At 42.8% G+C, this 12432-nt stretch overlaps 1 protein-coding gene across 6 annotated transcripts in view; it reads right to left on the bottom strand.

Annotated features, from left to right (window-relative positions):
• HERC3 (HECT and RLD domain containing E3 ubiquitin protein ligase 3) overlaps positions 1 to 12432 on the bottom strand; it is a 44245-nt gene that overhangs the window by 5069 nt on the left and 26744 nt on the right. For 2 of the 6 annotated variants that reach the window (XM_054632656.2, XM_077177061.1), the window contains exons 10-22: positions 12242 to 12366; positions 11642 to 11701; positions 9894 to 10005; positions 9190 to 9379; positions 7897 to 8060; positions 7354 to 7467; positions 6058 to 6081; positions 5857 to 5946; positions 4811 to 4981; positions 4038 to 4181; positions 2610 to 2776; positions 1454 to 1520; positions 250 to 332 (exon numbers count right to left, since the gene is read on the bottom strand). In XM_054632656.2, the coding sequence (XP_054488631.2) occupies positions 250 to 332; positions 1454 to 1520; positions 2610 to 2776; positions 4038 to 4181; positions 4811 to 4981; positions 5857 to 5946; positions 6058 to 6081; positions 7354 to 7467; positions 7897 to 8060; positions 9190 to 9379; positions 9894 to 10005; positions 11642 to 11701; positions 12242 to 12366 (1511 nt within the window). The other 4 variants (XR_013182011.1, XM_077177063.1, XM_077177062.1 and 1 more) reach the window with 4 other exon arrangements.

The raw sequence follows: 12432 nt of genomic DNA, 5'->3' as shown, positions 1-12432 counted from the left end.
ATACAGAGGCCTTTTATAGGGAAGATGTCAATCCAAGTGCACGATACATTTTCCAAACATTGGTGGAAAGATGATTAAAACCTGATTTTTGTTCAAGTGCCACTAGTGCCCAGCAACTTTTGAGCAACTGGTCTTAAAATTTGTTCACAGTGACTGCTAATTAGCCCCCACATTTCCCTTCAGCCAGAGTTTCTGTGGCACATGACTTCAGCACGAGCATGAGTCCATCCCCACAGGTGCCCCACTTGCCTGTTGTCCTTCTGCACCAGAATTTTATCTCCATCTTCAATCAGGTTCTTCTGCTCTGTCACACCATAGCTTTCCCTGCAGATCTGTACAAAACCAGGAAATTAATGTTACCAGAAGTATTTTCTAGGGCATGTGCCTATAAGAAAGACAGAGTCCTCTTAGACAGCTGAGGACTGGCATGTAAAGGGTGGGACAGAGAAAATGCTATGTGCAGAAACTTCTGTTCTCCCCTCCAAGTACACTGTGTGCTTCACCACCCACCATCACCTACATTTGCTGTTGGACTGCTATTAAGTTGAAAAGCGAACTTAGAAAGGAATAAAAATTATTTTAGGTAAATTTCCTGGGGAAAAAAACCCAGGAGATTGGTAACTAAAAACTGTTTTTAACTAAACTCATGAGTTCTGGCAATAAAAAGGACTCCCTTTTTTAACAGAAACTCAGTGGGTTAATTCATCCTCTCTCACTGGAAGAATAAATGACACAGACCTTTTCCTGCTTCTGCCAGCCAAGGATGGCAGCAGTACAAACGAACACTGTGTACACTAATTGGTTACCTGAAAAGAATGCAAAAGGGTCATAGACAAGAGGCCCTTATGTGTGAAAAAGAATTTGGAGAAGAGTTTCTTTTGTTACTTTAAAGGTATTCTTTTTTTACACAGCCTGCATTACCATCACAATGGCCTCATTGTCTCATCCCAAGTTACAGCTCCCTGCTGCAGGAGACACAGTCAGATGCAGGTCTGACTCACTCCAGAGGTAAATTTGATCTAAGGGAGTTTATGTGCTCTCATTCATGCAAAAAGAAAACGGGCATCACTCTCCTTGCTCAGCACGGTTCTTCACAGTGTGGAGCAGTTTTATGGTGCCTTGGTTTTACCCCAGGGCAGGCCTTGGACAGAGAGTCAAAAAATGATCCAGATCAAGATGAACCCATCACTCACAACCTGTTAGAGCATCAGGTCTTTGAACAGTGACAACAAGGCTGTTTTGAAAACCATTCAGCTTAATCTACTTACTAGCTCAGTTTTTAGGACCACATACATACAAAAGAAGAAGGGAGTTGACAGCAAAGAACATTTTAACATTAACATGGGCTATGTGCTATAGGCATGTAGGAATCAGCCAGAATACACATGAAAATATAGATAGGCTTCAACTGTAGCACAGTAATCAGAGAGCTGATATGTCAAATGTGTCTTACTGTAAAATTCAAACAGAATGTCTCCTCCACATCTTCCCCAGGGTAATCTAAAAGTTGCTGGAGACTCCTAAACAACAAGTAGGGAAAGAAATGAAGAAAAGAATAATCAGAGATTTTAAAAGCCATACCTCTAACAGGGAAAACAAATTCAGCAGAAGTAAACAGCATCATACATCTGGCTAGTAAGATTGCAAGAGAGAGAATCTGAGTCATCTGAAGCAGTAAGAAAGAAATACTCCCCAACTAAAGAGATGCTTTGTTAGAAGCAGGAGAGATGCCAGTCTCTATCAATACAGTCTATGAGTATCTAGTTCATGGATCATCTTCAATGATCCTGGCTTTGGAACAGAATCACATTCCTAGTTCTAAAGTTGTAATTCTATGTCATCAACACACAAAGGTCTGAGGGAATAGAGGAAGAGACAGAGATGGACTGTATCTGTATGCTCATCATATAGAAAATATTCTGCTACCCCCCAAAATACTGCTGCTGTCTTCCTGGCATTTTACCTCATTATTGATAAATACAGCTGTCACTTTGTGTAGATGAATCAGATGGCAACTCAGAAACAGAAATAAGACAGCTGCCAGACACTGGGATCTTAACTTCTGAGTGTCAGGGGGGAACCAGTATCCCTATGCAATTAGGTAGAAAAGATTCAATATATCACTTAGAAAAATAATTCTTTCACTCCACTCAACTTCTTCCTGTCATGGGAGCAGGCAGAGCTGCTCTGGCTCATGGATGGGATGATTCACAGCCCTATACACAATTCCCTGCTTGCTAGTCTGAGCCTGGCTCGAGGGGAAAGGCTGAGGCTGGCATCTGGGATCACACACACAGTCACAGGGCAGGGACAGGCTGCCACTCCTGCTCTCCAAAGGGGTGTGGGAGGTGTCCTTTGGCTGTGTTGGTACCCACTTTCTGGGGTCAGGAGGGTGGGAGCCTAAGCAGACTGATCCAATAGCCTGTGGGAGAGAAGTCGTACACAAAATCCACCACCAGCTCATATGTTTTCACAGTCACCCAAATTGATCAGTTACTCAAAAGGATCAGGAGGTGTTTTATTCATCAGCTTTTATCTAGGTTTGGCACTTCCTGTTCTTAGCTGGATGGTCTACTTTCCAGAAAAGCTGCAAATTTTGATTTTCATACCTTCCTTCTGTAGGGGACAGCTCCTTCAAATCCTCTAGGCAGGGCTTCACGTTCAAGAGTTTTTTGTACAGAGCCAAGGGAAAGTGAAGGTCTACCACTGTGAAATTGTAGATTGCAAGACCACATATGATGCCAATCAAGTGAAACCAGTTGTGTTCTACAAAACACTGCAAAACCACACAGAGAAATCCTGATGAGACACACTGTCACTGGTGCAATGCACAGTACCCTTTCCTACATGCACTAAGAAGCCAGACCCTGCTTTTCCAACTGGGACAGAGTCAGAGAGATCCCATCACTTTGGTTGTAAATTTCTTGGTGGTGTGTGGCACAGAAATGAAGCTTCAAAAACCATGCTCTATTATTTTGTAAGCCATGATCACTGTAGAAACAGCACCTTACCTGCCTTTTAATTCCTTGTTAAACACCTCTGTGTTTAGACACTAACAGTGCTTCAGTGTTTACTGTCTATGTACTGCAAGAAAATGTGTTAACAATCCTCTCCCTGTTACCCACCCTATTTTCTATTAAAAGCTTTTGCATCAGCACAGTTCTAGCCAGGCAGACACAGCAGCAGAGGTGCTAGCACAGGCCTCCTTCTCCTCACACACTGACTCTCACTGCTGTGTCAGTCACAGACTGGCTGCCCACGTTCCTTAAATGTTCCCAACACACGACTCATTTTCAGTGCTTACACTGTCATCACTCCTGGTGACAAAAGATTGTTTTATAGCACTGGCATTAGGAGTGAATGCTCTGTAATACTGTTCACAAGTTACTGAAGGTACTATGCCATTTCCTTCCCTGTAATCCCCCCAGCAGGACAGCCACACCTCAAGGGAAGACTGGCCATGTCATTTCCCACCTTGCTACCTATGGGGGTGAGAAAAAGGACATAAACCATCATCTCCAGCCATCTGACAGGTACAGATCTTGCACTGCACACTCTTCCAAAGCCAACAACCTTCCACTACAAGCCATGTTCCTTGCTGCTTAAGAGCCTCCTCATATAAAGCAATAACAACTTTAGATCCTGAAGGTGATAGTGATGCATGGCTAAGTGGATTGGCTGCAATTACGTGAACAGCAAGGGAGGCACAGAACTCTAATGCCATTACCACCTAAACCTCTCATGACCACCACACTCATGATAATAAGAGCTCTATTACCTGTCACCTGACCCTTAATACAAGTTTTATTAAGGGGTAAGAAAAAAGAGAGAGAGCCAACTCTTTAACAGGCACAACCATCACCATTTCTACTAAGGTTAATGGACCTATTTACACTAACTGAAAAGAGAGTTCACATTGTATCATGAGCAGGAAATGAGAGGAAGAACATTTCTTTCCTGTAGTTTGCCACTAACTTCCTTGTCATTTAAATGCAGCATATTATTCCAACCTGCATGTACGGAGGGCAAGGGCTTACCGTGTCTGAAAACCACAGCAGGTTTGACTCTGGGTAGTAAGTGAACATGCCATAGATGGGGTTGAGCAGTTCTTTCAACAACAGGAGGAAAAATTCCTTTGTCACTCCTCCAGCATCAACAGCTTCCTCACCATCAAAGATGACCTGCAGAAAAAGCAGGCCAGTGACAGGGATGCAGAGCTGAGACTGAGTGAATGAGACCTCTCTCTAACTGAGAGCCAGGCAAGGCAATATGACCAACATGCCCAAACCCGTGGCAACCCACGAGCCCATTTCAGTGCTCTGCCTGCAGGGACAGAAAGGGAACAGAGGTGGCAAATCAGGTATTTTGAGAACGTTTAAATCCTCATGCAAACCACAAATAACCACCTGTCATCCCAACAATCAAAGCAGCAGCATGACAGCAGCTACTGAAGATTGTAGCAATCTCTCAGAGATTAAACACATCCTATTGTCAACAGCCTGCTCCTGCAGAAGGGCAAAACAGAGATTGCATAACATCACAAAATGCTTCCTCCCCTGGCCCTTGTACACTCAACACACCAGGAGAAGAGAGCAAACCCTGTGCCTGCCTTCTTGTAAACTATCCACTGCCAAAGTACTCCAGGGGTCAGAAAAAAGACTCAATCCTTGCACTGACTAGACCAAATGTTCCTGTGTGCAACACCTATGGAGAAGTTACTGCACACTGGTGAAGAGGTAATGGGAATGGCTGAAAGGCTGCAGAAATGTTTGCTAAATAAGAGGGTGCTAAAGATATGGGGGAGACTTACTTTGAGAGGTTTTTTCAAGTCAATGTCTGAATGGATGCTCAACTCCCTTAAAGCATCACCAACTAAGTTACTCCTGCGAACATGAAGTACCAGAAAAGGGCTTCTGGCCAACAGAGGCTCCAGGGTGAGAAGCATGAAGACATTCTGCAAATTTGCACCATTTATTGCAACCTGTAAATAAAAGAGAAGTGAAAAACGGCCCGTGCCTAAGCCTTTTTTTCTCCCTATGAAAGGAAAACAGTTAACAAGTACATGCCTGGTGTTCCTTTCTGCCTTTTTGGTTTCTCCAGGGCTGAAGAATCCCATGCTCCCCTCTGTACTGTGTGTGTGCCTGTATGCCCTGCTTACACAGGTCCCAGTGCCCAATGCTGTGCCAGTATCAGGAGGCACCTGTGTGAGCAGTGCCTGGTGCAGGGACATTCCACTGGCACAGAGGCCAGCTGCTCTTGTCACAGCCTGGCTGTGAGCTGGCTTGGCTGCCACCTACAGGGTGCAGGAGCTGGGCACTCACTGTCAGCACACTCCTGGAGGGCCCTGGGGATGTGCCCCTCACTGCCCCTGGGTGGGTGGGCTGCTGGCAACAGCTGCTGCCACAAACAGCATCAGCAGCTGGTCTACAACACTCACCTCATTGTTAGAGGGAACAACCACTCCTGCAGCAGGCAGAAATTTCAAAACAAGTGTCCACTTACCTGAACGTTTGTCTACTTATCCAGTCTAACAGCTCCTCTCCTTACTCCTTATCCTTGGATTATCACAAATACCATCATAACTACTCCTTCCCTGTACAGTTTAAATTTTCATCACATTCACATCTGGCAGCCCTGATGTTGCCAGACAAACATTTTGAAGGGAAAGACACCAAGCACTGCCTCTGCAGTATCCAGGGCAAAGAGGTTCTCCAGCTACACTGCTCTCCTGTATCATGGAAACAATAAACTGTTGCACACACCAGCTCCCAGTTAACACCCTTTCCATGCAGGCACCATTGCAAAAAAGCAGAGAAAAGGAAATGTGTCAGGAAAATTGGGAGAGAGAATGATTACCTGCATCTGTAATTCTGCATCTGTCTGTAACATCTTGGTCTTAGCTTGAGCATCAAAGATGAAAGGGTAAGAGCAGAGAGTCACAGCGTCCTGCAAGAAAGACAGGCAAGACTTGTTCCTATCCACAGGTTCCAGAGCACTTCTTTAAATAAGAACAATTTAATAATTTAAATAAGAACAATCTTTAAACAATTTTCTTACCTGCATGATGGACGGCCTTACTTTCTGTGAAAGAAAAAGAGAAGTATGAAAATCTTTTACTCTTTCAATTTTGTGTCTCATGGATTTTTTTTGGATGGACTAGTCCAAAGGTGACCCAAAGTACATTTTCCTCCTTTGGGACCAACAACCTATTTTTCTTTCTCTTAAAGAAAAGCATGGGAACTTCCTTCTCAAGAAAATGTACAAGTCTAATTGAAAACATGAATATCAAACGTTACTAAGAGAACTGACTGGCATAGAATCCTGTGTTGGTCTGCCATGGGTGAAACTTGCTCTTATGAAGAACAACAAATGCATAAACCATATGAAACAATAGGAGAGATCATAAGGCCACTACCTGGTGATACAAGAACACCCCTGCAATGCAAATTACTCATCATTAGGCATATTGGCACATTTTTAACTATCCCTTACATAAATTTAAGTCAGTACTTTATTGTTCTGCTCACTAAAGGTAAGCACACAGCAGCACTATTTAAATGATGGAAAGTAGAAGATGGGGGCACAGCACACACAACACTTACAAAGCCCATGAAAACACACACAAAAGTTATCACTACAGTCAGGTTTTACTCTTGCAGCATCCCTCAGCAGATGTTTTTTGGTGATTTCTTTACACTTGAGATTTCTTTCCTTGCTATGATTAAATAATCTCACTGGGTTCCCACACAGCATATTCCAGCCCTCAGTAAGAACAATTTCTTACTTCCCTTTCTTACAGATGGGAAAGTGAGACATAAAAGAGGTGAAGGGTCTTACCCAAGATCACCCAGCAGGTTACTGGAAGAGCCAGGAACAGAACCCACATCTCTTGAGGCTTGGTTCAGTCCCCTAGCCAGAACGCCACACTGCCTCCTCTTACAGAGCAACATTTTAACATCACTGGCTACATTATTCACAATACCTGCCTAAACAGCAGAAGTAAAGGGCAAAAATTATAATTTTAGAATACAGGACTTGGCTCCTGAGGTCTTGATTACATTAAAAGGATCCAGTGACTGAATTAATCACCTCGTGCAAAGACTGAATGGAATTCACATGAACAATTACAGAGTCTGTTGCAAGCTTTGGTTAAATATTGCTAGCTCCAACTCTTTTGACAGCCTTTTTATTTTTAGGTCAATTTTGTAAAGCACTCAGATCTGAGATATTTAACATATAGAAGCTCCTATACTGAATACATTATGTTCTGATTAAGGATATTGGAAATACAGATCCACAGCCAGAGACACAAACATGGACAGCTATTTCATGACTATACATAAAACCTCTTACCATTCCAGCCTGGTGCAAAAACCACATGAGATAATCCTCCTGAATGTCCACCAAGCTGGAAATCTCAGGGATATAAAACTTATCATATTCCACGTGTTTAACCTTCTGATTCACCTAATGAAGAGAACAGATGGAAATATTTGACATATTTTAACATATTTTTCAGGTTTGCTTTCATAAATTCAGTTATGCAACAAAAGGACCCAGAATGTTCTACAAACAATACACAATCTCTTATATTTTGGCACAAACCAAGAAGAATCAAATAGAACCTCTTTATAACTTACTTTAGTTCCCCCTCCTCCTCACCCAACCACCCTGCAACAACACAGTGACAGCAGAGACCATCAAGGGACAGGCATTCTTTAGGGTAACTTTGTTTAATCCTGCCTCAAAGACTAGAAATAATCTTCAAGAACCTTGGACTCGGCAAAGCCAATAACATCCCGCCCACGTTGTGACTGGACAGACAGCTCACGACTGCCCAAGGGCAGACAGGACTGAATCATCTTGAGCCAACACATGCCCAGGCTCTCCTCTCACCTTGTGGAGTTTCTCCAGAAGCCTGAGAGCAGCTGTAATGTAGCTGCTGAACAGGACTGGGATCAGCAGTGTCTTCCTTCCACTGAGGAGGTAAACCACTGCACCTTTGTAGAGGTCCACAAGCCTGAGGAAGTATCGTGGGCACACCTGAGACCACCAGTTATCTGGAAAGCAGAGGACATCAACATAAACCTCAATCAAAGGCCAGAGTATCCCCTAAATAAGGGGTTACACAAGAAAAAAAGGGGAATACACCTGAAGACTCTTTCAAAAAACCTCCCTATTCCTGCCCTAGCTGTAAGCAACAGGAAATTGAGGCAGAGTCATTGAAACACCAAAAACTGAAAAGCTTCTCCCTTTCCACTCCTATTCAGCCACACCAGTTACTACCCAGCCCAAACCCTGATCAGGGTGAGAGCCTGAATTGGAAGTTTTTCAGTCTTTAATTCAAGACACTGTTTCAAGTACCTGGCATTCAGGATACTATGATCTTGTGGGCAAACATCTGTCTCAGAGGAGTGACAAGCAAAGAGCTGCCTGGGCAATTCTCTGCAGCACCACAGACATTTCTAGCAGGGTCAGATGTGTCTCCTGGCACATCTGCACTGAAGGATTAACTCCCCCTCTTTAGAGAGGCTGATTTCTTTTTTGCCAAGGACAGGTAACCCTTACTTTCCCCTGAAGGGACACTGACTATTAGCTTCTTTCCTAGAGCCAATCACCTGCAAAGTAAAAGCTGGAGCCTAGGATTCTTTTGGAGGTCTGAATGTACCACATAGCATTTTACATCGTAATATCAGGTTTAGTACAAGACAGTCTTAAGAAACAGAGTAAGATAACAAGAACAGCAGTAGCTTAACAAATGTGATTAACATCACTAAGCAGCATATGTTCTGTCCAGTTTAAAATAAACTCAGAGGAAAATATATAAAAAATTAAAAAAATTAGAAGTGGGAGAAGAGTTTAAGTGTTCAGCTTAGTAACAGACCAAGGTTTGTTTGCATCTTGTAGAGGAAAAAATGATTTAATATTACATTTAGTATTATTTTTTTACCTTACACAGAAAAGATATTTTGAAGTGATCAACAGCTGATCAAATTTAAGATAATAGGATAATTTAATCTTCATGATATATAAAAATCTATGTTTCTGTAGAGAAATGCAAATTTATCTGGAACTGAGTTTCTGAATGTGGGTAAAGTAGATATGGTAAATTAGATTAACCTCCCTAGTAAGTGTTCTTTGTAATTATATTTTACTTCTAAATTAAAACAATTTTTAAATGACCCTTACCAAGCACTTTGCTGGGGTTGGTGTCCAGGCGCAAAATAGCCATTGCTAGAGGAAGGGTCAGAGAGATGTAATACTTGGAGTCTTGGAATGGTGGGAATTCTGGGAGAATCAGATAGATTCTCATTGCCTCAACATCTGGTGGAGAGCTGGACAGCTGTGGAATCAAAAAGCTTTCAAAGCTCTTCAGGATCTAGAGACAAAACAAAACAAAAAAGACAGCTTATCCCGGGGGATAGAGCACCTACAATGTAGATGATGTTTAAGGGCTGATGAAATGGTAAAAGCCTGATTTCAAAGTCAAACCTAGAGTGAAAAAACCTAAAGCTATAAATGTTATAACTAAAAGGGGCAAGGGGAACATACATGTTTTCATCCCACAGCTCTGCACTTGTGAAAGAAATTCTCTGAGTTAGACCAAGTTATACAACCATAAAGTACTCAACTCCTGACAGACACACAATAACTACAAATAAAACATACACAGAGTTTATTTCAGCAGACATTCAAGTACAAATGCCATGAGATAAAACTTGTTTTTAAATAAAAGACATTTCTGAGGAGGTCAAAATCAGCTCAGGTCAAAGGAGAAGTATCATTAAGTGTCTGGATTTCAGATTTGCAATACAACCTTGGCCCAACAATGCTGCTGGTACTTTCAGCCCTAATTTTCCCCTCTGAATATCCAAATCTCAGAAGTGCAATACCTGCTCTAGGAGAATAGAGTGCTGGGAGTTCATCAGCTTCTCAAACAGCACTCTCGTGGAGTTCAGGTCAATCCCTGGGATCTTTGGACTGGTTTTAAAATGTTCATCGATTCTTTAAAACAGAAATCACAGACAGGCATAAGGTTAAGGAAGAGACCCCATTACCCGAGTATTGACATGGCCTGAGAGTGAGCAGTAGAGAAATGACCACTAGAGAATTCATAAGACTAGAAACAAAGACTCTCCCTTCCTAATTCCTCTGGGCCTCCATTAGGGCTGGGATTCTTGCAGAGAAACACTTCATCAAAGTCTTTGGTGTCCCCAGGACTCCTTCACTGACTTAAGAGCACTGTATTAGACACCCTGAAGGGGAAGGTAGCTATTAAAGACAGGATGCATTTGTCAGTTTGATGGTGTAACCACATGAGGAGCTGAACACAGCCTGCTGCTGTAGAATGGTTATTCCAATAAAAGCACAGGCTCCAGGCTAGAATCAGCTCCCCAGAGACACACTGTGGTACAGAGCACACCTGGGGCTCTGCTCTGCAAAGGTAGTGCTGGCTGTGCTCAGGCACACAGCCATGGGAAAGCTGCTCTCCCATCCAATCCTGTAAGGCAAACAGGCCTACACGGCCTCAGGACACGGGAGGGATGCACTGGAGTATTTCTGTCAAGGGCACCTGACATGAGCCTTCATGTATAAAGGTACATAGTTAAATACAGCCTCATTTAAGCCTTCAGAATTTAACATTCACTTGGTTGAATATTTTCCTTAGAAGTTAAGTCCTGCACTAGCCAAGACACCACTGAAGTGGAAGAACAACTGTATTTGGCTCATGAAGCCATAAACTCCACTCATTTCCACATTCAAAGGAGATGTGAGACCATTTAAAGTGACTCAGCAACTTGCATACCTCAACAAGGGTTTTAAACCAACATGACACAACTCTCCTGATGCAATAACATGTCACAACACTAGAGAAGAAACCACTGGACAAGCAGAAAAACACCAGAATAATTAGCAAACTATCTTCAAGTTGCCCTTGGAATGTATTACGCAAAGATTACTCAGAGTAAGTTTTTCTTCACCTAGTTACAGGTCATTTACTCATCACATCACCAGAAAAATTTCTCCTCCTCCTCATCTTATGCTGTTACCTCATCAACATTTACAGACACAGCCAACACAAGCCTTCCCAACCCACAGCCTTTGACTCAGCTACGTGTCTTACAACCTTGTCACCACCTATTGTGGGTTACACCCCTTTGAAATTCCTCCTTTTGCAAGCAGGGCCACAAAACTTTCCACGTGTGATGTCACCTAAAAGGAAAGCACTTCCTTGTTGCCCCAATGTGTTTTCAAGAGCAGCCTGTGTGGAAGTGTACTTTCACATGCACCAGCTAGCTCAGCTGGGTGAGAGACTATTCAGATACCTGGCATCCCTCATTTCTCTTAATGTCTGATTTCTATCCCTCTCTTTAAAGACATTGGTATCTGCTTCATAAGGAAGAATAACAGCTGTGGCAACTCCAAGATCTCTGTGCCACTTACACTACACTCACCATGCACTCTCTTAGACCACTTGCCTTCCTTACCCAGCTCTGACCACCCCACCCCTTTAGGGAACATCCTCTGCCCTCATCTCCTGCCTGATCAAAAAATCAAATCCCACTGCAGAAGTGAGTGGAGCAAAGGGATTCCAGTCTGCATCAAGGGAAAGCCATGCCTCTGGAAATGTGGCACTTACTTCTTCTCCAAGAAGCTTCCATTCCAGCAGGCAGCTGAGGACAGTATCTGAACAACATTACTGATTGCAGCAGGAAGAGAAAAGAAAACAGAGATATAGGTTATGAATGGATGCCTCAGTAAATATCTTCATCTCTCTTCCCTTCCTTTTATGGGAAACAATGTCAGGATAACCCCTTCAGAGGCACAGAGGGCAAGACTTCATTCAGGATCATGTAAGGTCCCTCTTTGAAAGGAGGAATTAGTGCCTCCCTTCCACCTATTCTGCCCCTCTCATGGCAGGCACACTGGGGAAAGAATTTATCAGTCTGCTCACAAGTTCTTGTTGCTTCTCATGAATTTTAAGCACACAATGCAGGACAACTTTAAAATCAAGTTCCCACCCACCACCTGCAATGTTGAGGCAGCCTCAAATTCCTCTGGTTTTGTTCAGAAGCTCTCACCTGGCAGCCTTGTGACTGGCAACTCCTCCCCTTGGAAACGACCAAGAACCACACTTGAAAAGGTTGCTAAATTTCAAGTGAAAGCATGGCACGGAAGCCAACAAAACTATTTCAATAGAACTTTCAACAAAAGGCTTGTCCAGTGCCACAATACCTACTTGACAGAATTAGAACTGTTCTTTTCTAAAAGCTTTTGCCTCCAGACATCTATAGTTTCATCATTTATTAAACAGGTGTAACGAGTTTCATTTATGGTCCGGAAATCATCAGCAGGCAAGGAATTCTGTGAGAAGATACAGATTTCAGCAAAGACAAGGCCAGTAAAACAATTCCTTCCTATCCATAATCC

This window comes from Agelaius phoeniceus, chromosome 4 (assembly GCF_051311805.1).
Source record: "Agelaius phoeniceus isolate bAgePho1 chromosome 4, bAgePho1.hap1, whole genome shotgun sequence".
Taxonomy (NCBI): Eukaryota; Metazoa; Chordata; class Aves; order Passeriformes; family Icteridae; genus Agelaius; species Agelaius phoeniceus.
Note: the sequence above shows the minus strand (reverse complement) of the source record. Positions and strands in the feature narration are given on the sequence as shown.